The 24,653-nt window shown below is 39.0% G+C and overlaps 2 protein-coding genes across 3 annotated transcripts in view; both read left to right on the top strand.

The window, feature by feature from the left end:
- The window catches only part of thsd4 (thrombospondin type 1 domain containing 4), a 41,880-nt gene extending 27,784 nt beyond the window's left edge, over positions 1-14,096 (top strand). For both annotated transcript variants that reach the window (XM_019271509.2, XM_019271508.2), the window contains exons 8-18: positions 3,442-3,646; positions 5,898-6,073; positions 6,263-6,359; positions 6,489-6,686; positions 6,890-7,019; positions 9,278-9,482; positions 10,309-10,482; positions 10,821-10,994; positions 11,167-11,346; positions 11,597-11,741; positions 12,097-14,096. In XM_019271509.2, coding sequence (XP_019127054.1) covers positions 3,442-3,646; positions 5,898-6,073; positions 6,263-6,359; positions 6,489-6,686; positions 6,890-7,019; positions 9,278-9,482; positions 10,309-10,482; positions 10,821-10,994; positions 11,167-11,346; positions 11,597-11,741; positions 12,097-12,239 — 1,827 coding nt within the window. In that variant the 3' untranslated portion in view covers positions 12,240-14,096. The remainder of the gene's footprint in view (positions 1-3,441; positions 3,647-5,897; positions 6,074-6,262; positions 6,360-6,488; positions 6,687-6,889; positions 7,020-9,277; positions 9,483-10,308; positions 10,483-10,820; positions 10,995-11,166; positions 11,347-11,596; positions 11,742-12,096) is intronic.
- A 4,334-nt stretch (positions 14,097-18,430) lies between these two features.
- Positions 18,431-19,868, top strand: LOC113746304 (xaa-Pro dipeptidase-like). Its single transcript, XM_027281358.1, has 4 exons — positions 18,431-18,525; positions 18,969-19,152; positions 19,413-19,540; positions 19,718-19,868. Exons 1-4 carry the CDS (start codon positions 18,431-18,433, stop codon positions 19,851-19,853), a joined length of 543 nt encoding a protein of 180 aa, XP_027137159.1. The 3' UTR covers positions 19,854-19,868.
- Positions 19,869-24,653: the final 4,785 nt, after the last annotated feature.

The following is a 24,653-nucleotide window of genomic DNA, read 5'->3' as shown; positions in this document are numbered from 1 at the left end:
GCTGTCGGGAAGAGATTTAGTCCCTGTGCAACTGTATATCGTGGCATTGTCCATGTTAAGTTTTAGGAATGATACAAATGTCTGATATTTGCCACTCTTTCCCTCAACTGTCTGATATTGGTTGAGACAGTTATACACTGCCTCTAAATCTTTATCTCAGAAAAGTGACGCCTCTGCACACATGCAAGTAGGAATCATTTCTACAGCTACGCTCTATAACTGAAAGATAAAGAGGCCTGTGCAAATCATCAGTTATCTCTGAGCTACAATGTGAAACTCAGTATCAAGTAAGTGACCTATATAAGAATGTAGTTGCTCACAACTGTGTTAGTGAGAGTAGCTATTTCCTACACTTTTTTTTACAATGTGAAAGAGAGAATTATCTCTGCTGTTACTCTTAGCTCTTCAGAGCGTTTTAGTGTCCTTATGTGCATTGTTTAGGTTTTACAGCCTACAGCTTTAATGTTTGGTTTCCCCCGAAGTGGCCACAAATAATCCTGCTTCAGAATACTATCTTCTTCTTTTTTTTTTTAATCTCCTTAAACACATGTAGTACTACTCAAACGGCAAATTAAGGCATTTGTGAGTAGCACAAGACATGTAATGGCTTTGCCATAGGCCTTGATGTAAAAGAAGTTAAAGAGGTTAAGGAAAATACAAGTGGAAGTGACTTCCTTCTATTTGTAAGGCCCCAAATATCCAATGACCCCAGAAATATGTTTACATTTTTTCTAATATTTATTTTAGGATCAAGCTCCCTCCTTTTATGTGTAAAAGTTGACATTTGTCCTACAAGTCACAGTTCACTTGGCAGCTAATAACTGTGACACTGCCCACTGTGGGTCAACTCTGGCGGTCTAGACCACAAGTTTAGAGTATCTGGTGGTGAAAGTTCTACCATTGTTGTAGTTCACTAAGAAAGAGACTAAAACTCACCTCTCAAGACGTCTGTGTCTAATTCTAAACGCCGTGTTGTGTTTTCTGGGAAGGAACCTCCACTGACATGTGCCTTTGGCTGTGTCTGAGTTCCGTGTGTTACAAAAACTCTGCAATATGATGAGTTTAATGCAGCTGCTTCTTGTAAGACAATAACATCAGGATTTACTTTAAGATTTTGTTGTTTTCAGTGTTCACAAGTTGGAGTCGAATCTACCGTCCTGACACATGTAACCATTTCCAGATGAAGGTGGGCTTTAGCAACATTTAAAAAATCCTGTTATATTTCCACAAAACAGGGCGATTTCCCTTACCAGATGGCACAAGCCACCCACAGAGAGAAGGTGAAAAAAAGCATTAAAGAAACTGGACTCCAAATCAACCACAATGAGATTTTTGTTTGAGTTCTGCTGCAAAGAGTTAATGAGATTCTTTGCTGAGCTCTGGCTGTGTTCATGTGTCCTGACACCAACAACACCTCATTTTGATGGGTTCACACTTGAGGTCACATTTGTCAGAGACAGCCAGGAGGACAGATGTGACAATTTGGGGGATTATTTAAAGACAGATTAGGATGTTAGTATTTTGTGCAGCATGCTACTGGTAAGATGAAAAGTTTGTCTTGACAGTTTAGTGATTTTAATGGTGCAAATGTCCAGAACGCTAGATATCAAGTAGTCCCATAACTCTGTAATGCATCCTGTGTTTAAGCATAAAACCTCTTGGCTCTTCCCATATTAGAAGAACAAAAACCTTGTGTGTTTTTAAATCCACAGTCATATGATATTGCATTGACATTTCAGATTTTGGGTCAATAAATTTCACTGCCTATTCTCCACCCCTACATTATTGATTCAGACATTTTCCCATCCAAATGGCCATAGATAACCTTTCACCGTGTCAGCATCTGTTTTATGAGAGGAACATTTTTCCCCTTTTCAGGCGAAAGCAGCCTAGCTGCTATAATTGTGTTGTTTTAGTTTGAAAGAATTTATGGAGAAAATGGAGACGCGGAGGAGTTGGGAGTCATGTCACTAATAGTTGTTTTCCACAGCAGACTGTAGCTTCTCAGAAAGCCCCAAATTTGTTTTTACCACGCATAATGTATTCCTCTATCCCCACCCATAATATTTTGAGTTGATTTTTATACACTCATCTATAAAGTGAGGTCATGAAATGCAGAAGTTTTTCCTTCAATATTTTCGTGTTATGCTTAGTGATTTTTATCCTGGCTTTATCCAGCCCCATGCACTATACTGTAACATAATTCCACACTGACCACAGAAGCATTTGGCAGTTTTTTTTTTTCAGCTCTCTTAGTTTGCTGTTCTTTTCTCTCATCACTTATTTCCTGTGTGGAAGGAGGCATTTCATGTTTGTTTTGGCCCAGGTGGTGTTTTGGCCCAGAACAGAATGAGCTGCTGCGGGTGGGAGAGAGCCAGACACTCCTCTTGAGTTAGCCCCAACTGCCTCAGTCCACCCTTGGCCACCATTTTCCACTCCATATCTCCTGCTATACCTCGCTTTATTCTGCTTCTCATTCCTTTACTTTTCTTCACCTCTCCTTGTCCTCTCCTTGCTCTCTGTCTACCCACTGACCTGCACCTGACTTACGGCCGCTCTTGTAGAGCTAGACCCATGGTGATGACCACATTTTTATGACTTATTATACATTTCCTGTAGGTTTGTTTATGTCATTCATCTTAAGAGTTTGGTTTGGCACCTCATCACCACATGTAAAGCTCGGCAGCCCTATATTGGTCTATGTTGTTGAGGAAGTTATTTAAGTTGGCATGTATTTTTATGAATGTTGGGTCCCAGTTCACGTATTAGCTCTGAGGGAAATATGTTTGCATTAGAAGACAGAGCAAGATGAATACATCAGTTTCAATTAGGGAATCGACACGGAAGCCCCCCCATGATGCCCACTCTATTGGTTTCCTTATTGGTGACGGTGGTCTGTTTGGGACTTACCCTGGCTCTGCAATAACCACAGCCCGGTGTGTCTGAGTGTACGGTAGCTCACTGGGACCACTTTTGGCTGCTCCACCACCTGTTTGCACGGCGAGTTGCTTTTACTGCTGGTTTGAGTGAATTTATGGACTGCTGATGTTAACTGTTCTATTTTTACTGTGCCCAGGTTTCCTTTAAATCATTACCACCAATGTGACACAGTGAAAACTCACACCCTGGAGATTTAGAAAGGAAATTCTGGGATCAGTTCAAAGACAGTCATGCCAAAATGGTGCCTCGTAACAAAAAAAACAAAATCCCTGCTAATTAGTTATTCTATTATTGTTAATGATGGGAGGTTACGGTGCGATTTAGCATAGCTTCGTTTATCCTAATTAAAATAGTTGTACTGTACTTGTACACATCCAGTTAATCTTAAACAACTATTTTATTGAACACTTTTAGTGCACACTTTGACACTTTATCTACAGCTGTTTAACTCTGTAAAGCTTTTCCCTTCACACTTAAACCTTTTTCTCCTCTGTCCCACAGAGTTTAGGCTGCGATGACTATCTTGGATCAGGAAAGGTGATGGACAAGTGTGGTGTGTGTGGAGGCGACAACACAACCTGCAGGCTGGTCTCCGGAGTGTTTAAACACAGTTTAACCAAGATTGGCTACCACAAGATATTGGAGATCCCGGAGGGAGCCACCAAGATCAACGTCACAGAAATGGTGAAGAGCAGAAACTATCTAGGTAGGAAAGAGACACTTTTTGAAAACATGTTTGTAGTTTCACAACACTTGAGCTAATTAAAGCAGCTCTGTGTTCTTGCTCAGGACTGGTTTGCTTTGTTCGGATGAAAAAATCCTTTGCATTATGTTGGTACTTAAAATGTCAGCTCTCACTCTTTTGCTGTCATGCCTGCTGCCTCATCGCTCTCCTGAAAGCTATGTCACCACTTGCTATATATTCTGCCGCTGCTTCTGCCGTTCATACAGCATTTCAAAAGCCCCACATCCACCCCAGCATCTGCTTACAGGTTGGGATGGGGTGAGGTTAGAGCTTAGATGCCAAATATCAGTGCTGCACATATTTTGCATTCACATAATAATTCAATCCACGTGAGTTGGCTGAATGATATACACTTGGAGAAAATCCAACAGAGATAGTTCCTTAGCAGGATGTTAGTGTGATAAAATCATGCTATAATAATACTGTGTTGGCATCTATTAGTTTGCCTGAGAACAGGGTTTTTTGTTGTTCAACAGTCTGAGCAGCAAGTGATGCTTGAAATTGCATTCTTGAAGAGTTTTTAGTCAAAAGCAAGGTACAGTCCAAAAAGCTGAATGCCAGAAATGTCTGCATGTGGAGAAGTCTTTGAGGCAGTGGTATTGATGGATATCCCACTTCTATTTTCTATTCTTAGCTGGTAAATCGTGGGTACTATTATATTTCAACTCAACAATATTTCATACAGGCCTCGCAGTGTTTTCTAGAGTACTTGTGTTCTGTCGCAGTTAATTTAGCTACCTCCACCCAGGGTTACATTAGCTCTGCCTTCACTCAAAACACATGCAGAAGAAATGGAAATCTCCATCCACAACATACAGTATTACGTTACAGATTAAAAGTGTGACACACGTCGAGCAAAAAGTTCATAAAGGGGCATTGTTGAAATAATTAAATGATCAATGTAAGAAATGTTTGTTACTGGATACATTGACATTTGACAACTCTACTAGTTCCAGCTGTGCAAACAGCAGCTGCTTGTAAAAATAATTAGATTTGTCTGAAGAGGCAGATCAACCAGGGGGTGGTGTCACTTTTTCAGGATTATTCCAGCGTGCAGCATATATTACCACCCACCACTGCGGTGCCGCCTTTCATTGGAGCCTTTGCGTGAAGCGCACTACACAAATAATTGGCGACTTTATAGAGGTGCAAGAGTGGGGACACAGTAGTGGGTTATTTTCAGAAGTGACTATTGGAATGCCAGACATTGTTTAATGAGAGCCATGCCCCAACTCAGCAGTAGGTTCGGAGGAAGAGGGAAACAGCCCTGATTTCACCCCCACGGTCACTTCCCTTGAGGAAAGTGCATAAACATGCTTTCATTAGAGGATCTTACCCCTAAAGCCTCACCATCCTTTTTAATTAAGGTAAGGAATTTCACCAATCTGTAACTAGGAACAGTGTAAGGACCTTTCAGATCCCAACTACTTGGATGCCAAGTATGCTCTGTTTTTTTTTTTTTACTGACCATTTTTATACACACAGGTACACAGATTTATGTGATCGTTCTGCAAGATTCAGTAACTTAGTGTTACACATGGATTATGTTCCTGTGGGATCATTTTAGACAACAAAAAAGGAAAGGTGGACAATGGCCTTCACAATGTAAGAAACTGTAAAACATCCTATATAATTATACAGGAGTCCAAATGAAGTTGTACATTCCTGGTGGTGACATTTTTACCAATAATTAGGTTGTACAATGCAAACGAGAATATGAGACAACTGCAGGAGTCTATCAGGAGTCACCTGTATCCTCACCATGTCCCTGATTTTTCCTCAATAGGCCTCTGTTCTACACTGTGCATCTCTAATGTGCTTTTAGTTGTCCAAACACTCTTTTACAAGCCTGTCTAATGTTACGCTTCTAATGCTTTTCTAATGGCCTCTTGTACTTAATCCATGAAATCAGTGGAAAACATCTTGGGAGATTTTGTTACAGGATTTGCATGAAAGATTTGCCAGCACAAACAGATTGTCACGTTTATAAAGGACATTGCTTTGAAAGTGCACGTGAGAGCATTTATTCCGTTAAGTATAATTACTTTTTTGGGTGGAGGAAGTCAGTGTCAGTATACTACAGTTCTCATTATGCCTAAATGGTTTTATATAAAACAATAATTATGTGGAAGAGGTTGTGGCAGTATTTTCCTTTTCGTTTGGGGCTCAGGGCTGCCAGTGGTGATTGTGCGGTTCTCTCTGTCTCTCCCAGCTCTCCGAAGCCGATCAGGCCGATCCATCATTAATGGAAACTGGGCCATTGACCGACCAGGGAAGTACGAGGGAGGAGGGACCATGTTCACCTACCGGCGACCCAATGAAATCAGGAGCACAGCAGGGGAGTCCTTTCTCGCTGAAGGGCCCACCAATGAGGTCCTGGATGTTTATGTACGTAACAAATCAAATGAGACCTCTAGATTTGTACAGTAGTGTCTCTCGTTCTCAGAGAAACAAAGGGTTGTCATTGTATGATCACCTTTCAGAGCAGGTATCACATTTTAGAAGAACATTCTTTGAATATCTGAAGTGTCGAGAGTATTATTTTATGATTACTTAGTTTCATCTACTTTGCCTCAGATGATCTTCCAGCAGCCAAATCCTGGTGTTCACTATGAGTACATTGTGCCCTTTGAAAATCCAGTCAGCCCTCAGCAACCAAACCACGGAACAGAAGGTAAACGAGACCTTCTTTGTACCCCCCTAACTGTTTTTTAACCATCGGCATCAAGCAGTCAATTTAACACTGACTCTAACCTATTGTTACATTTCATAGTATGTCTAAACTCTGGTGTCAATGTCTTAGGGAACACTGTGAATGGGCAGGGTGGATACGACCATCACAGCAACAATCACCAGGAAAACTTCAATCCAGCAGGTGCGGGGAGGGACCCTCCTCGTCTCCCTGACAATCAGGTGCCTGTCGTCCAGCCACCCAGACGCGTGAGAGAGTACAACTGGAAACTGGCTGGCGCTACAGAGTGCAGCGCTTCCTGTGGTAAAGGTCAGGCAAACTATTTGAGGTTTTCAGTTGCAGACATACAGAGTGACTTGCAATTGAAGCCAAAGAAACTTTAGTTTTTACATTATCACCAAAAATCAGCCAGACATGGTTGTGTGTTAGTTGGATACACACACACAACCTTTTTTTATATTTCAAATAGGGTTCAGTGCTTTAATTAAATATCTGATTTGTGTGTTTTTTAGGATTCAGATACTCCATCTTTCACTGTGTCTCCCGGCTGAATCATGTCCAAGTATCAGATGCTTTGTGTGATAGCAGCAGCAGACCAACTCCACAGGAAGAAGCCTGCAACCTGCAGCCATGCCCAGCCTTGTGAGAGACCACACTTTTCTGTCCTCAAATACCATTTTATTTAGAGTCACATTTTAACAACACTGTTTGATAATATTAAACACTGATCCATTTTTCCAACATCGGGCGTTTCCATTTAACACAAAGACTGAAGAAGAAAAAGAAATTGCAAAAAAGTTAAACAAAAGAAGGGCGTTAAAGGCCACTAAACATTTTCTAGTTTTCCCAAATCTCCTCAACTATAGTTTTCTGTAGTCTCACAGACAATGTGATTTTTTTAATTACCAAGATTTCATAAATAATATCATATCATTCTTCTATAAACTGCACTTTAATACCAAACAGGTGCTTTGTTTTGATTTGATTTGTAGATGTTAAATGTAGAAACCCAAAGAGTACTTTATCCCATTTGAAAGCAGTTTTCCTGCCAAATATTGTCAGTAATTCAGTGTAGATCTTACAAGTGATAATGGTTTTCTTCCTGGGAACCACATAGTCCCATAATTCCAGAGAACCTGGGAGTTATGAGACTGCTGTCAGTGGTGTAATGAAATATCAGATAAGCCAAATGCTCTTTAAGAGTTTGAGCTTGATATCTTATCTTCCAATGGAATTCACAATACTTGTTCAGACTTCCTCAGTAATGCAGTAAGTTTCTTGCCCATTTTTGTTTAATGTAGGTGCTGTTGTTATTTAAACTCCTTAAATAATCTCTTATACAGTCTTGAGATTATTCTAAGCCCTGTGTCCACCCTGTTGGCTGTAATAACAGGTCATTTTCAAACACTCTTTGGCTCTTTGGTATAGATCTGTTAATGTGTGAAGAAATAAAAAAAAAAGTTGCTGCTGTTGAAGCAATATATGCCCCTTCAGTGTCTCTTCAATGCCCCAAAACTGCTCACTGACCCCCGGTTAGAAAGGGTACAACATGAAGAGAGGCCTCGATTAGCCTCTCTTATAGCTAAAGTTTCATTTATTCAAGATAAAGTAATGTGAGCACCATTTCAGAGTCTTTATTTCTCTGAGCAAGCAAACTTTTATGCAATGCTTAGCCATGTTTTCAAACTCAAATGAATCCATTTATTATTTGTTATATTTATGTTTCTAATAGTAAAGTTTCTAATTTGCCTGAATTGTAATCTACCCTGACATGCTGTCTTTGATTTCTTTCCTTCTTGCCTAGTAATCTAAAAAAAAAAAACCTCAACTGGATTGAAATCCCACTGATTCTTTCCCACTAATGTTTCCCATGTTTAGTTGTTTATCATTTATTTCAACTGGAAATAGATGAAGTATTCTCAGCAAGATGTTCTTTTTACTGATTCAATTCATGACTCAAAACTCAATATTGGAATTAAATTTCACCTTTTTATATCCTTGCGTATTTTCTGACTTAATTGGCTGAAATTAGGTCATACAACTTTGTTGAGTATCAGGGATGTTAAAACTCATGTGATCCAAGTCCCATTTTAGGAACTCTTCTTATTGTTTTATTTCTGTTTGTAACTTAATTTTTGCTTTCCTGTGTTTTATTTATTTATTTATTTTAATTAAAGCAATGTACAATATTTTTCCCCTGAGCACAGCTTTACAGACATCCGAAAGAAGTGGTGGAGATTCTTCCCCGTTGTCATTTTCGTCAAGATGATCTGTTAATTTCTTCCTAAATTTAAGTGTTTCCACTCAAAACAAAAGATCACTAAATAGTATACACACTAATTTTATATAATGTTGACTATAAACAAATAAAAAAAACGTCATATATACTACCCAGATCTGGAATTTGATTTTATCTGGATGCAGCTCAGTTTCAGTCTCTTGACAATGAGCAGTATTCAGTCATATAAGCTGAGATGTAATCAGAGTGGTGTATTCTCAAATTATTGTCACATTTTAAGATCACTAGTATCATCTGCCTTTATAAGTTTGAAAAGCAGCAGAAATGCTGGGTGCTCTGTGATTGGCTGAGAGGACTGAGTTTGACCCAAGAAAATGTTGTCTTAGACTTCTCACAGAAGCAGTGTGCAGTCTGCCATGTATGTTAACATCTGTTTTCTGTTCATCTCCTTGGAAGTTTGAGCTGAAAAGATTTGTAGGTAGAACCTTTTACAGCCTCATAGGTGGTCAAAACATATATTCATATGAACAAATCACAATATAACCAACTAAATAATAATAAGTAATAATAAATAATACAGAGTACATATATGAATGTATGTAATATACACTGTCAAGGATACCTCCCTAACACCAAGCTTTTATGAATTTCCCCTGAGCAGCTGGGATATTGGAGAGTGGTCCGAATGCAGCAAGACATGCGGCCTGGGCATGCAGCACCGGCAGGTCCTGTGTCGCCAGATTTACGCCAACCGCACCCTCAACGTCCACACAAGCCGCTGTCGAGACCTTGAGCGGCCCGAAATTGCCAGTACCTGCCAGCTGAAGATCTGCAGTGAGTGGCAGATCCGCTCTGAGTGGACCTCTGTGAGTGACAGCTGACAGTCACAATGTGACTGCATTGCACCTCTCTGACCTGTCTCTATAATTAGCATACATCATCTTTAATGACATACAGCTTTGGAAACATAGTGCTGTATTTGGTGTTAAATATGAAGCTGCAGTCAGGGGATGGTTAGCATCTTGATTGGTTAGTTTCTTGTCATCACTGCACTGGGTCAAGAAATATTCTAGCACATAAACCCTGTAGACAACTTGTCATTATTATATTTTGGTGTTTGTACAGATTAAAACGGCTATAATCGATATTTTATTCAACTTAAAAGGTGAAGACATGTCAATTGCTTGTTTTGCTGCTCCCAAGTGGACAAAAAATTGGTAAGTTTAAACTATTTCAACGATTCATTTAGATATAACCTGTTGTTTGTATTGTGCTTAACTGACCATCTCCTGGCTCTTGCTTCATATTTAATGGACATATGTGAGATTGATCTTGTAATCTCTCGGTAAGGAAGAGAAAGCATATTCCCCAGAATATCAAACTGCTCCTTTAAAGTTAATGAAATCTGTTAACAGAGTGAGCATTCAGGCACTGAGTTAATATGTAGGTACTTTATACACACTGTATTTATCCTATAGGCTCAGGAGGACATACAGAAGATATACATTAATTCTCCAAATCACTGGAAGGAAGCAGCCCACCTAGGAAAAACACAAACAGAATCCGAGTTCTTGTAGAGTAAATTAGTGCACTAAATAAACCTCATTAAAAACCATAAAGAATCAATCCAGTCTCTCCAGCAGTGCTTACCTCCACAGTACAGTATAAATCATGTGGCCTGTGTCTCCATAGTGCTCGGTGCCATGTGGGCTGGGTCAGAAGTCACGAGAGGTACGCTGTGTCAGCAACGTGGGCGACTTTGTTCCTGATGAGGAGTGCAACATGAATCTGCGGCCCATCGATGTAGAGAACTGTGACATGGGAGCCTGTGCCAAGAGCTGGTTCTACACCGAGTGGGGAAATAGGGTAAATGTTAGAGTCCATGGGAGGCATAGTAACTTTCATTCATTTCTAATAACAGTGGTAGTCATTGTATGGGTCTTCATGCATCCAGCATGACTAGACTAGACTAGATGACTGTGGTAGACAAGAGAAAAGTTCATACTGCCAGAACGAATCACTTAATTGTACAGCATTATGAAAACACAATAGGATACAAAGAGGGGAATGAAAAGCCACAAAGTTAGTGGAAATATCGGTTATTCAAAAGTAGGCAAAATTTAATCCCAGGAATGTATTTTGCCCTCATAGTATGTGTACTGTAAATTGAACTTGACATGCGTGTGTTCCACTTGTTTACTCAGTGCTCAGCTGAATGTGGGATGGGTGTACGAACTCGGGGAGTCCTCTGCTTGACCAACCACATCAGCAGCCTTCCTCTGGAGGGCTGTGGCAGCGAGCGGCCTGCAGACTCTCAGGTCTGCAACAACGGCCCATGTGAGAATCGCATCGAGTGGTTCACAGGCCCCTGGAGCCAGGTATGAGGATGACAGAAGGTCATGCTAGGCTTTAGGGGATGTTTTCTGGAGTAGCTAAATATATAGGATTTTACAGTAATTTTACATTTACTTATCAGGATTTGTTGCCCTGTCTCAATTTATGCAATGTGTAATTGAATCCATATGGTCTATGCCACTGTATGTGACCCAGTGCTCTGCAGAGTGTGGCCCAGGCAGCCAGCAGAGGTCAGTGGTGTGTCTGGTAAAGTCAGATGAAGGATTCACGGTCATGCCGCCGTATGAATGCTCCTCTCTGGATCGGCCACTTAGCCAGCAGAGCTGCAACCTCAAAGCCTGTGGAGCAAAGTGGTACCACACTGACTGGAGTGCTGTGAGTAAGATATGAAACCCTCTCCCCTTTTTGCTGGTAGATAAGCAAGGCCTTATTACTCTCACCAACAAGGCAGAAGAACAGGAAAAAAAGCAACCAAAAAATGTAATCATTCTAACTGGCAATAAAATTTCACTATATTTATTTTATTATTATGTTATGGTTGTTGTTTTATAATGTTTTTAGCAAAAGTGTCAGCAGTTAGACCAACTTTCAGATAGATTTTTATTAACCTGACTTATCATTTCAGTGTTCAAAAACATGTGAGGGAGGTTTCCGTGTGCGTGAGGTGCGCTGCCTGTCTGACGACATGATGTCCAGCGAGGGCTGTGATGAGCAGCTGAAACCTGCAGACAAAGAGGACTGCAACCCAGAGCCCTGCATACCTCACATAGGTCAGTCATCCCCTAACATCCCTTTTGGAATATTACTGACTTTTCCTAATGATTTTAGCATCCTTATGAACGCAAGGTACTTTGTTGTGACTGTAATGTCCAGCTGGGGAACTCCTGGCATGAGGCAGAGATGACTAATGTTCTGTGCCAGCTCTGAATGCTTGAAATGGAAATTGTGCCTTGAGAAAGCCACTGAACCCCAAACTTTAGTCAACAGTAGACATTCAAGCAGTACTGGGGAGTCTCTCCCATCCCCCTGCTAAGCCTAGTACTATATACTGCTAATTATCAGGTTAATTTATCTATTTTATTGTTGAGCTTAGAAAAATAAGATCAACTTTTCTTTGTGTTTCAGATGAGAACTGCAGAGATAAATACTTTAACTGCAACGTGGTGGTCCAGGCTCGCCTGTGCGTGTATGATTACTACAAGACAACATGCTGTGCTTCATGTTCACGAGTGACCCACAGACAGTCGATTCATCGGGGCCGCAGCTAGCAGTCTCTACCACGGTCCCTCAGCTCCATGTTGGGCCAGACTCAATGCACGCTGCTTGCACTCTGTTCCTGGGCCAGCCAGGGGAGTGAACCGGCCTGACCCTGGCTTAAAACAGACAATTGTTTTGATTGCCAAGGACGGAAACTGAAGAAGGAACATTTCTGTTGGCTCATTTGGAGACAGCTGTTAGGAGAAAGGAATACATAAGAATAGTGGAGGACAGGAATCCACTCACTGGATAAACAGAGCGTTGGCGGGGTGAGAGAGAGACCCGTAGCAAACCGAGGAACTGACAAAAAACTTAATGGATTTTAACCACAACATTTTATATAAAGAATCCATCCTATTTTTTGTTTTAAGGGGAGCAGTTTTTACCAGTAATGGTTATTGTGGATTACATGATAAGCAGAGGAGAGCACCTGTAAACTGTAAAGATGGACTTCATATAGAAAGTATATGTTCTAATATGGTTCTCTACACTACAATGTTCAGATTTATGACATGATGTCATATGAAGTCAATGCTGTCTCACCTATAATCAACTATTTAACACCCACTTTGTTGACCAAAGATATATAACCTCACCCAACTGAAGACAAATTAAAACGTTTCTTTTAAGAAAGAAATACTGTGCAAACCCTCCATAATGCTGTAACCTTTACGCAGCATGGATTCATACGAAAAATGATTTGTGGCACTAATGAGATTTCTCTGATCACTTAAACAGTCACAAATCTTTCTTGCCTACACAGCAATGAGGTGTAAATGCAGCCTATGTAATATGTATATATGTATGTATGACAGAGTGAATGGTAAAAGTCTTTTTCTAATAGTTCTCAGACAGTCCTCCCAGCAACTGAAGAGAAAAAAAGTCCTCTTTATTTATTTGTGTGGCTCCCGGGGGAGGACACTGGTTTATCGGCCGCCGGTGGCCCCTTTTTGGCTGTGGGGATAAAACCGTTGCTGTCTCTCCACCAGTCACAGCCTCTGAACTGAAATGTAGGCATTCCACAGCCTGCTGGATGGTAGAAGCAGATGGTCAAAAAACCCCAACGTATTTTTGGAGAGGTGAAACAAACTGCATATATACTGTATATATTTTCTGTGGGAGATGATCATTCCACAATTCCTGGTAAATCACCAATCATAAATACATTGAATTATCAATAAAATGTTATTAATATTTGATTGTAAAGATAAATCATGACAGTATTTTCCAACTATTAATATGTTATAAATGAGGTTTACATTAATAGTAAGTCCTTGTTTATGAATCAGCCTTTTCTGCCATATCACACTTAAGTTTCATACAAAACCTGCACACTGTACCTCTCAAGTGTTCAATTGTTTTTGGATAATATGTTATTAGTTCCCTCCATGCACGATAAACTTACCTCTCATCCATAAGTACTGTATATGTATCAATGTTTAAGTTCAGGATAACTCAAGTATGCAAGTAATTCAATTTCTGCAGGCAAATAATCTTTCTGAATGTGCCAACATGATGACGTGATACTTGATTTCCCCCCAAACAATCAAGAGTTGAACTAAACTACCAGAATACTTCAGTATTCAACATACGACTGCAACTAATAAAACTGTATTTGCCTTCTTTTACATTTCTCGTGTTCAGCCTTTTATTTTTTGAGTGTTTTTGAGACTTTCTGAAATAAACAAAATTACTAACTATTTGAGCACTTTAAAGTATGCTTTCCTTGTGTAATTCCTCAGTAGATTCAGTTTTACATTATCACATTGAGGACATGATTTCTCTGATTTAAGTCATTCATCCATAGGACAAAGGCAGTATCATAATTAATAGAATTACAGGAGAAGTACCACTAATGACAGTGACATAGACCGCTTCATGTATAAGACAAACTGTCAGTAAATTTTCTTCTGTCCGAGGAGAAGTCAAGACTATAGTGACTGTTTGGTTCATCATATGTTTGTGGTGCTGATATATACTAGTCAGTGCTGTTTAAAATGTGCTTTTTATGCTTTATAATAGGAATAAATGTAAAAACAAAACACTTTTTGCAGATTTATTTCATTTATTTCAAAATAATTGATTATACTGTTGCCTGGCCAAATGTGATAACAACTACTAAGAAGGATTGAGACATATACAGGAAAAAGCTAGTGAGTAGGCCTTGAGTTCAGATGTTTTCAAACAGCTCAGATGGAGTCCCTGTCCCTTTGTGTTGGTGTGATGTTATTGAGAATTCTTCACCAGTGATGAATGATACAGCTGAAGGGTTTTGCCAAGTCAGCCTTGAAAGCCTCAGTCTCCTCCACAGTGTGAGAGACATAAGTAAGTAGCTCTATACCGTTAACTGTCACTGTCACCTTGCTCAATGTGAAGCTGCGCACAGCGGTGACACAGTGGTCAGTCACACATTGTAGACTGTAGAAGGCCAATTCAGTCAAGCAAAATGGAAAGACATGAATTCATATGTTGAATATGGATAGTAAAATATCAGCTATTTACTACTAGGGAGAACTCAACTTGGTTGTTGATGAAGCAGCTCTAGGCAGGGTTGGCTAATGCCAGAGGAAATGCCAACAGCAAAGCTTATTAAATATAATCACTATGAGCATTATGAATGTTTACATCTAGTGCCATGTATTTACAGACAAAACTACAGCTAGAATAGTGTATTTCACCAGATGATTATTTGATTGACCAAATGATTCATTTTCCATTACTTATAGTGGCTCCTCATATTTCAAACTCTTAATTTGAACAGGAGCATTGCTTGCATCCATCGACCACTAATCTCCAGGAAGTATTCATTACACGTGGCCTTTAATACTAAAGGGCAAAGCATGATTAGCGAAAATCTCTTAAAATTCTTCATCCATAATGATGCTGCTAGCTGACATGTGAAAGCCTTACATTCCACAGACACATGGATACAAGGTGTGATGCCTCCCTCCCTGAGTGCAGCAGTCAGGTGGAAGAGGCTGTAAAGGAAAGAAAGCACAAGTAAGAAAAAAGAAACAACAGAGATCACATATAACACTAATTGGCTGAAGGACTTTCAAACTCTTCTATGGATCTTGACAACATTACAAGACTGTGTAAAATGACAAATCCACATTTCCTGGTTCCTCTCACACAGTAAAGGCAAGAAAAATATACAATGAAAAGTTCATTGACAAAATACTCCACTTACCTCTCCATTTCATATTCTTTCTATGCAGGATTCATAATTATAATGACCTACAGAGAAGAGAATATTGTCTACATCTGCTACTTTACAATAGTTACTGTCTCATTTGATGTTCCTCCATATATTGCATTGGTGGCATGCTTTGGAGTCTATCACAGTGTCATTCTTTGCATTACCACATGATGGCGACATTGTAAGGACTATAATTTTGTATGTTGTTGTGATGTTTCCTGTGTATGCAGGGTAGTGAAATGGCTTAAAATGCGTGAACGTGTTACATATTACACCCTGCTGATGAAGCGCCACACAGCATGGGGTGCATGAATTTGTGTGGTCAGTCAAGTGAGGCCTACATTTCATAGTTCAATTCATTTAGAATATTTAATTACAGCAAACCCTTTAAGAAAATATTACATTTTTGTACCATACCATTTTTGCTTTCTTTTTGGCTTACCATATTATAATTTTCTCCTTTTAGTGTTAATAAACTGACCTGAAGTCCTTGCTGATTGAAATACTGTATAACATTATTGCTAAAATATTGCTTTAATGTTATAGTTTATTCATCAAAGGTTATCCACTGGCCTCTAAACTACTGCATAAAGTTAAAATCAACCAGCACTTAAAGGGGTTTACAGGCTTAACGAGTATCCTGACACCTTGAATCCTTTGGGCAGGTTAAATACTCAATAGATGTTCAATTCTTTGATTAGCGTTAGTGTTTGTTCCATTATTGTTTAGTTAGATGACAATGTACCAATTTGAGCATCATTTTTAACACAATTTTCAGCTTTATATCAAATGGCTGCAAACACACACAGAAACAAGAAGTAAAATCCTTCAGGATTGCAGTATCTGTATTGTGATGATTAAAATAGAGACATTTTTTAAACCTATTTTGTGATTATTCAAGGTGGTGTGCCTGAAAACTTCTTATCTCAGAAAAGAGGCAGACACACAATTACCTGACTGGAGATGCTGTAACTGCCAAGATTTGTGAGAATTGGATTGAAGAAACTACTCCACAATGATTGGATGCAAATGAGTGTTGTTAACTTGGAAGGTAATAAAACGAAAAGCCATCGAGAATTTCAGTGCGTGAGGAACAACAGTAACCCTGCCAATAAACGATAACGAACAAGCAAAAGCAAGAATGATTGATTATTAAATTATATTCAGAATGAGTTTAGTCAGTATGCATGAGAGTCTAATTATATTAATATAAAATTACACCAATTAAACACACCAACTAATTCCTTTAAAGGAGACTTCATGGCAGATGCTCCTGCTGTCTGATGTCTGTTCTTGCTGCAAGAAGAAACAAACAAACCACCAACAAGTGCATCAAAACATTAAATTAATTTAAAGTAATTGGTCAATGAACTGATATAAAATAGAAATTGTATTTCATGAGCTGAATTCAGAGCCATGCAGTGCCCTAACCACACTCTTAATGAGAGGATTATGCTTATAGTTTCAGTGCAGGGAAGGAAGCAGCTTGATGGTTTTAGGAGAACTGCAACAATCTGCACATAAATAGTTTGGGAGTAAATTATTTAAATGTAGTTGTGAGGATGTCATGTTGAATTAGCTGATTAGTTGCAAAAATCACTGAAGCATGTAACAAAAACCCCGAAAAAGGAAATCGAAATGTAATAACTTGCCCAAATGTGATGTGAATTATAGATATGGATTTGAAGCAAACAGGAAAAACAATAAAGATAAATGTCAGCCAGGTATTTTTGATGAGGATGAAAAGCACACTGCCCACAAACAACAATCTAAAGGTGAACTGTTTGCATGTTAAGCAGTGCTGAGAGAACTGTGTGCAAAACAACATCTCCCATGAGTTTGAGTGAAAATATTCATTTTCTGGAATATTGTTCTCTTTTATGTCCTTCTGTAGACAGCCTTGTCAACTGAACACTGAAAACCATGTCTTTTTAAGTTAATTGCACTTGACAGCAGATGCAAATGGGGTAAACATTTATGCAATGTCACGTTCTACTAAATGTCATTGTACAACACCTATATTGGACCTCTCCATCTATCTTTTCCTGGAGGTTCAAATAAAAGAATGCAGACTTTCACCTTTAAAAACGGTTTATGGAGCCACTAATGTCATTTCCTGTGACTCATAACTCTGTGACTGAACATCAAGGCTCAGTTACTGCACAGAAAAAAGGTCACACACATGCAGAGGCTGTAAAGCAGGTCTTTATTAGACACCAACACAGACTTAGATCACAGATCTGGAAAAGTGCAGTCATCAGTATAATCAAATATGTCTGAGGTGGTTTTTGCTGATGACAAAACTCAGTCCTAAATGGTTCTTTGTGGTATTTACAATAAATGCACTTTATACAAACTGCTGTAAAACATCTAACTGTGTAGCACCTGACTTGATCAAACGTTACATCTCACAGCTATGGACCAGCTGGTGATGACTGCTGGCCGTGTACACAGCTCTTTGAAGATCAGAGTGACTCACTCTCCCATCCAAGTAGCATAGCTTTCAGGCAGTTTGGGAACAAAAAGGATGGATTTCCCAGAGTCCACATCAATGGCTCCATAACAGTCAGCCTCGGTTACTCCAAAAGCCCAATGAAAGAAAGACTCCTGCAGCATGGAAGGAATCAGCCAGAGCATTAGTGAGGGAGATTATGAGCATCGCTAGAAGACAAAGTTAGCCAATTCTGCTCAGATTATTACATCAGAAAAAACTAAATGTTGTACTGTTGATTAGAGCAGTTAGGTTTAGAGAAGTGAATACAGAACTGAAGAACAAAAAAACTTTGTGCTAATATGCCGTTAACCTGCAAGCTAGCAAGTGAAAAACATGTTAAGTTCATTGTAATGTTATTCAAGGTACAACCAAAGATTAGAAGTTGAATTAGTTTCTTAGTGACACAATATCAAAATAATACATTTTTATTTTACATATTTACATTTTTTAGTGATAGTTTTTTATTCCTGGGCTATTGCCAGCAGAGTGTTTGGGTTGCAGTGTAGTACATGATTGTGTCTGCCTTCTTCAATAACATCATTTACCACCTCACTGGGGGTGACCTGTCCTCGATGCACAGTTACACCTGTATACTCAGCCAACAGTGAATGATACAGGAATCACTGAGCCATAAAATACTGTGAGGTTCTGGATTAACCTTTGCTACACTCCAGGGTGAATCAGATATGTTGTATTTGTTATCTTATCAGTAAAGTCATGGCCAGAGACCAGAAATTTCTAACCAAGACAGTTAAACGGTTGTCTATCTGTGTATGTCTTAACTGTTTCTGACGGCAGGCTGGACTGCTCATCTCCAGGTCAAGTCAGAAGACATTAAGAAAAGTTCCTCCCACTTCAGCTTTAAATAAACACTAGGATGTTAGAGTATAGTTAAATGACTGAAAAGAGTCTGAACAAAATTATGTTGTTTTAGGATTGTCTGCAGTTACGACAGGGCCATCCAAATCTAGGCCCAGAGTCCTTCAGTTCAGGGTCAGACTCTCCATCCACTAGTCCACCCTACCCTTGGTCTTGCTGTTCTTACAGACCTGTCTTCTGGCTGGGTAATGACACCCTGAGGGTGTCTGCTGCACTGTTTGCAGAGAACCGTCACCGACTATGCAAAGGGCTGAAAGCCAAAGACGGTGTGGTGCAGCAGTCAGTGGTTGTGCTGCAGGGAGGAGAGCAGAAGCAGAGGTACTGCACGGACACGGACCTCCTTTTCAGACAGGTAGGTAGTCTGCAGTTAACTGGTGCAAGGCTGAGGCTAAGGTGGGGACAGGGTCTTACATTTATTTATCCATCCATGATCCCAGAAGTGCGTTTTCTTGTGCTCTGTGTTCACTTCCCTAAACCTAACTGCTCTAATCAACAGTACAACATTTAGTTTTTTCTGATGTAATAATCTGAGCAGAATTGGCTAACTTTGTCTTCTAGCGATGCTCATAATCTCCCTCACTAATGCTCTGGCTGATTCCTTCCATGCTGCAGGAGTCTTTCTTTCATTGGGCTTTTGGAGTAACCAAGGCTGACTGTTATGGAGCCATCGATGTCAGCTCTGGGAAATCCATCCTTTTTGTTCCCAAACTGCCTGAAAGCTATGCTACTTGGATGGGAGAGTGAGTCACTCTGATCTTCAAAGAGCTGTGTACATGGTCAGCAGTCATGACCAGCAACGTAATGGGTTGATCAAGTCAGGTGCTGCACAGTATTTAGTTTATTTACTGTAAATGCCAGCTAGAACCATTCAAGACTTTAACAACCTCAGATGCTCTGTGTTTTGCATATATTGGCACGATCTTTCCTAAAGAGCATTTCAAGGAGAAGTATGCTGCTGATGAGGTGCATTACACCTGTGATGCAAGTCTTTCTGTGTTAGTGCAGAGTCTTTACAGCCAGTATTTGTGTGTAGGTATGTGTGTGTGTCTGTGACCTTTTTTCTGTGCGGTAACTGAACCTTGATGTTCAGTCACTGGGCTATGAAGTTACAAAAAAAGGCATCAGTGATTCCATAGACTGTTTTTTAAAGGTGAAAGTCATCATTCTTTTATTTGAATGTCCTGGCAAAGATATCTGTGGTGCCTGATAGTATGAATAATATCTGGTTTGGGTTTGTACCTGGACTTCATAGAGTAGAAGGTGTCATTGCATACATTCATAGTCTACAGAGCACAGACCTGCACTATTTACATCTGCTTCAACAGGATTAAAATATAAATCTATCCAGCATGTGGAGCATCATACTATTAATTCATTTGGTTGAACAATTTATCTGTGTGCATACCTCTAACAGAGATCCACCACTAACATTTTATTTTCAATTTTTAATCTGCAGCTCCATTCTCTTGGACAGCCTGTCAATGCTAAATATAAATGCCTGTTTAGACTGTCTGTAATTGCCTATTTTGAGAGTTTGGGAAAACAGTGTATCAGTGTTGACAGCAGATTCCCAGAGCAGCTATAATGGTGAGTTGGCAGCTCCAGAGTTATTTTGGAGGAGTGCATGTTGACAAATCAAAATTATAAAATCTGAGTATAATAATAACAGCTTTCATTTCTGGATTTACACTGTGACCTTTCAATGACTCATCCGACTGATGATATTCAGGTACTTTTACATCTCTGAACCTGCCTGAGGTGTTAGATATCCTAATTAGTCACAGGTTAAGATTCAGATTATGACTTCAATTAACAGCCAAATTCTTCCATGAAGCAATACCATCTTAACTTTGTAATACAATATCAGAATTATAATTACCTCAACATTTGTTTAAATAATTCTGCCATTTAGTCACCATTTATTTTATTATTTCATATCAGCTGGCTGATCATAGGGCCAATTCTTCAGGTGTGAGATTTTTGTCCATCTGTCATTATAGAATAGATTATCAGCCTGAATATAAAAGAACAGAAAGTACCATACTGACATTTGAATGCACATGTTTTAGCATAGGCAATGTTGGAGAAACTAGCAAGAGATAGTTAGATTTTTAAAAAACTGAAAGAAAATCCTGACTCCTCCTTTCAGGCCTTTCTTCAAAGCCACCCCACCGTAACACATTTTCATGTGTATGTGCATTCAGACTGTACTGTAGCCTCTCCCTTAATTACCTTAAAGTGGATTCAGTCATTTGGCTACTTTTAACTCACAAACCTTCTCAGTTACAGCAAACCAGTCAGGTGCGTCAGCAAGCAGAAACAGGAGTTTTTCTTTGGCTTGTTATTCCCCCCTCTTAGAAGCAGAAGCCAGTCCACACGGATGTAATAGACTTCGTGCTTCCTTGGTTGTCTTTGGCATTAGAGTTTGCACACTCCCAGATGAATTGACATTTTATAAAAGAAGGAGGAATGCTTTTCAGGCACACCTCCTGTGGAGAAAGACCTGAGTGAACCCTGCTGGCCCTTCTGCCCTGCAGAGCTCATATGGCTATTTTATTTATTTATGTGTTACTGTTGGTTACCAACGCTTGTGTTGTGTGTGTTTGTGTTGCAGAAATCCCTAATATTCTCCAGTATTAGGCATTTAAGGTGCAATTACTACTTTCCTATCACACATGAATGAGAAATGGTCAGATCAGGAAGCATGTTCTGTTACCTAAAGCTTAGATTTAAATCAGACTGTATTACATTTCATTGTCATTTTAGAGTAAAGTGTGGGCTCATTCCTATATAATGTTCCTGGGAATGATCAAGGACCATCTGTTTGTTCCCGATATCAGCCACTGTATTAGCAGTGTATATTAGACAGTTGAATTTCTCAAAATATCTTCATCACAACAGATACTGTATTCCTTTAGGTCAACGTGAGAGTTGCATGAATTCTTTATACTGTTTGGCTATACATTCATCATACTATGCATCGATAGCTGGTCGACTTCTTCTGTCTGCAGCTGTCTAATTGAGACTGAGTGAAGATGGAGGTCCTGTCCTACACCAACATAAACATAAAAATACAAATTCTGTCTGCTCTTATATCTTTAATGAAGCAGTCCTTATTTTATTTGACTTTACTTTGAAGCAGTCTCATATTACGCTTTATATATAGATCAAATCTGCTCCCGTCTTTGGATTGACATTATGCTGGTACAATCACTGTAATCAGTAGGTCGGAACAAAAACAAATGTCATGCCTCAGTACATGTCGACCGACTCCAGTAACTGTATAATTCTTAGGTTTAGTGGAATGAGTACTCTGAGGTTCTTGCTTGTTGTGGGTTTGGTACATCATATCACATGATTCACAGCCCTGTAATGACACTGGTAGACTGGGAAAGTCAGGTGTACATGGCCGTTTAGCGCATGCTTATGTATATATTTTTTTAAAGGTCTATGAAACACAGTATGAAATACTAGACAGATTACAGGTCTATTACAGGAGCATGGTTAAAATCAAATGGAAGATTTATTTTGAGTCAGCACTTACAGTGGTTTTCGTGATGTTGGACCATGTCAAAGTGCAACAAGAGTGACAGTTTCTAGTTCACCAGAGAAACATAACCAACCCCATAACTGGCTGATTGTAGCTAAAAGTCAAGCTGAAGAGACTGTAGAAAAAGGTCATTGAATGGTAATAAATGTATTTTGTGTCTGTCTGTTTTAGTGAGATTATTAGCTGTGTTTTTTAAGTTAATGTTGTTTGAGGGCAGCTGAGCAGCCTTTGCTCTTTAAGAACCAGGAAACATGGATCATGTAATAAATGTGTAATTTTACGCAGTATTGCGGTGATGTCAAGATCCATAAAAGTGTTTGTTGTGCTAAAGAGTGAGTGCTGAATGAATTCTTAATGAGAATGGAGTCAGGAAGAGGACAGTGAATGTCCTTCAGCTCATTACTTTTCTCTGGGATGTCAGCTGTGCTGAAATGGATTAGTTTCATTTCTGTTTAATTTCTGACTGACACTGAATTTATTTTTCTTCAAAAGATACATATAAATGACATGTAAATGTTGCAAAGGCTTGCAGACGTGCTTATGTACACACCTCCCAGATCTCAACTGTGTTGTGCTGATCTGTGTCATACAAGCTGATTGGATGGGACTGAAACACGTATTAACAAATATAGAAAAAGACAAGGAATGTAAATGTGTGACCCATGTGTGTGTTCGCCTACATGCAGAATCTCATTATTATTATTGGCCAAACCAAACCATCTCCTCTAAGAGACTACAACATCAAATTCATTGTCTCACGGTGACTGTCAGCCAGCCGCATCATTATGGATGAAGAATTTTGAGACATTTTTGCTAATCATGCTTTGCCCTTTTGTATTAAAGGCCAAGTGTAATGAATAACTTGTGGCCAGTGGATATAAGCAATTTTCCTGTTCACATTAAGAGGACCTGATTTTTACAATGAACTTTGAAGGTTAAAGGAAATTGATGAAACATGTAAAGATTTGAATCCCTTTAAAGCTGTACTGAAACGTCTTATGCTTATGTTTTTATATTATCTTTACAGACGTCACGTTCAATTAAATGACCACCTTGTAATGTAGTTTTTATTTATAGTGTAACTATGTATGTCTTTTCAATTCATGTATTGTGTTGTTGTTTAACAACGAGGCAATAACTGCTCCATTATCTACTACAGCTATGCTGAATGACAATTATGGATGGAAACATGGTGAGTGGCCTTTGTCACATTCTTGCAGGTGGATGGGCGCATCACGCTGCAACAAGGTTTTACAGGATAGACCTTTTTCAGGAGAAGTACTGGTGTAATTTATAGCATATTATATATTTCATAATATTATATTATTATACTATGTAAAATGATTGTATTTGTTGCTACATTTCCATTTTCTATGGTATGTTAAGTGTAGCCCACGCTAGGAAAAGGGTTGAAGGAACTGTTTGACCTGTCGCTGTATTCACTTTTAGCAATTAACCTGTCATTTTGTTCCTCATGCTTCGGCGACATTACCTGCTTTGCTCAGACTCTGTGTAGGCTGAAATTGTGTGTGGAGATTTAAATGAAATGCTGTTAAACCTTCATATTTATGTTGATTACTGGGATACATTTAAATCAAGTTCAGTAGACTTTCATGCCAGTCCATGAGTTACCTTACTTGGTATTCAAGCCTCAGGCTCCTTTCAACCAAGGCCTTCTGTTACTGGTCTACATTTATCATCTTATTCAAAACTTTATATGTAACCAGGGTTAGAAAAGTGTCTATTAAAAATCTAAAGTGTGGGATTTAGTGGCATTGAGCTGTTTAGTTGGTGATTGCACAATATTTTGCTCAAAATAATTACTCTTATGATAAGACCCCTTTCAGCCATTTTAGAGGAACTAAGAAAATACCTGTATTGGCTTATCTTCAGATCATTATGTTTTATTCCATAATATAATATAATATAATATAATATAATATAATGGGGATATGTCCATATTGCTCAGCTCCAAGGCACAAAATTAAGACCATTATTATATTAGCGTCTATTATATTACTACAGGTCTCATGGTGTCCTCAGTCATATTGTCTGCTATAAAATGTGGGATTTGTATTATGAGGGGAGTCTATATTAGTAGGCTGTATTAATGGGGATCTGCTTTAATGTGTCCACATTGATTATGTAAAATATAAACTTGAATCTTTATTTGAATGTTATTTTAATGATCATCTAGTAAAATAATTTGTAAATTGTCTAAAGAAACAAGCAGACATTCAAATAAGCTGTGACAGAAACAGAAACTTCTCATTGTTAATTTAATGTATCACAGTTTCACAACT

This window comes from Larimichthys crocea, chromosome VIII (genome assembly GCF_000972845.2).
Source record: "Larimichthys crocea isolate SSNF chromosome VIII, L_crocea_2.0, whole genome shotgun sequence".
Classification (NCBI taxonomy): Eukaryota; Metazoa; Chordata; class Actinopteri; family Sciaenidae; genus Larimichthys; species Larimichthys crocea.
This window is presented reverse-complemented; position numbering and strand designations above follow the sequence as displayed.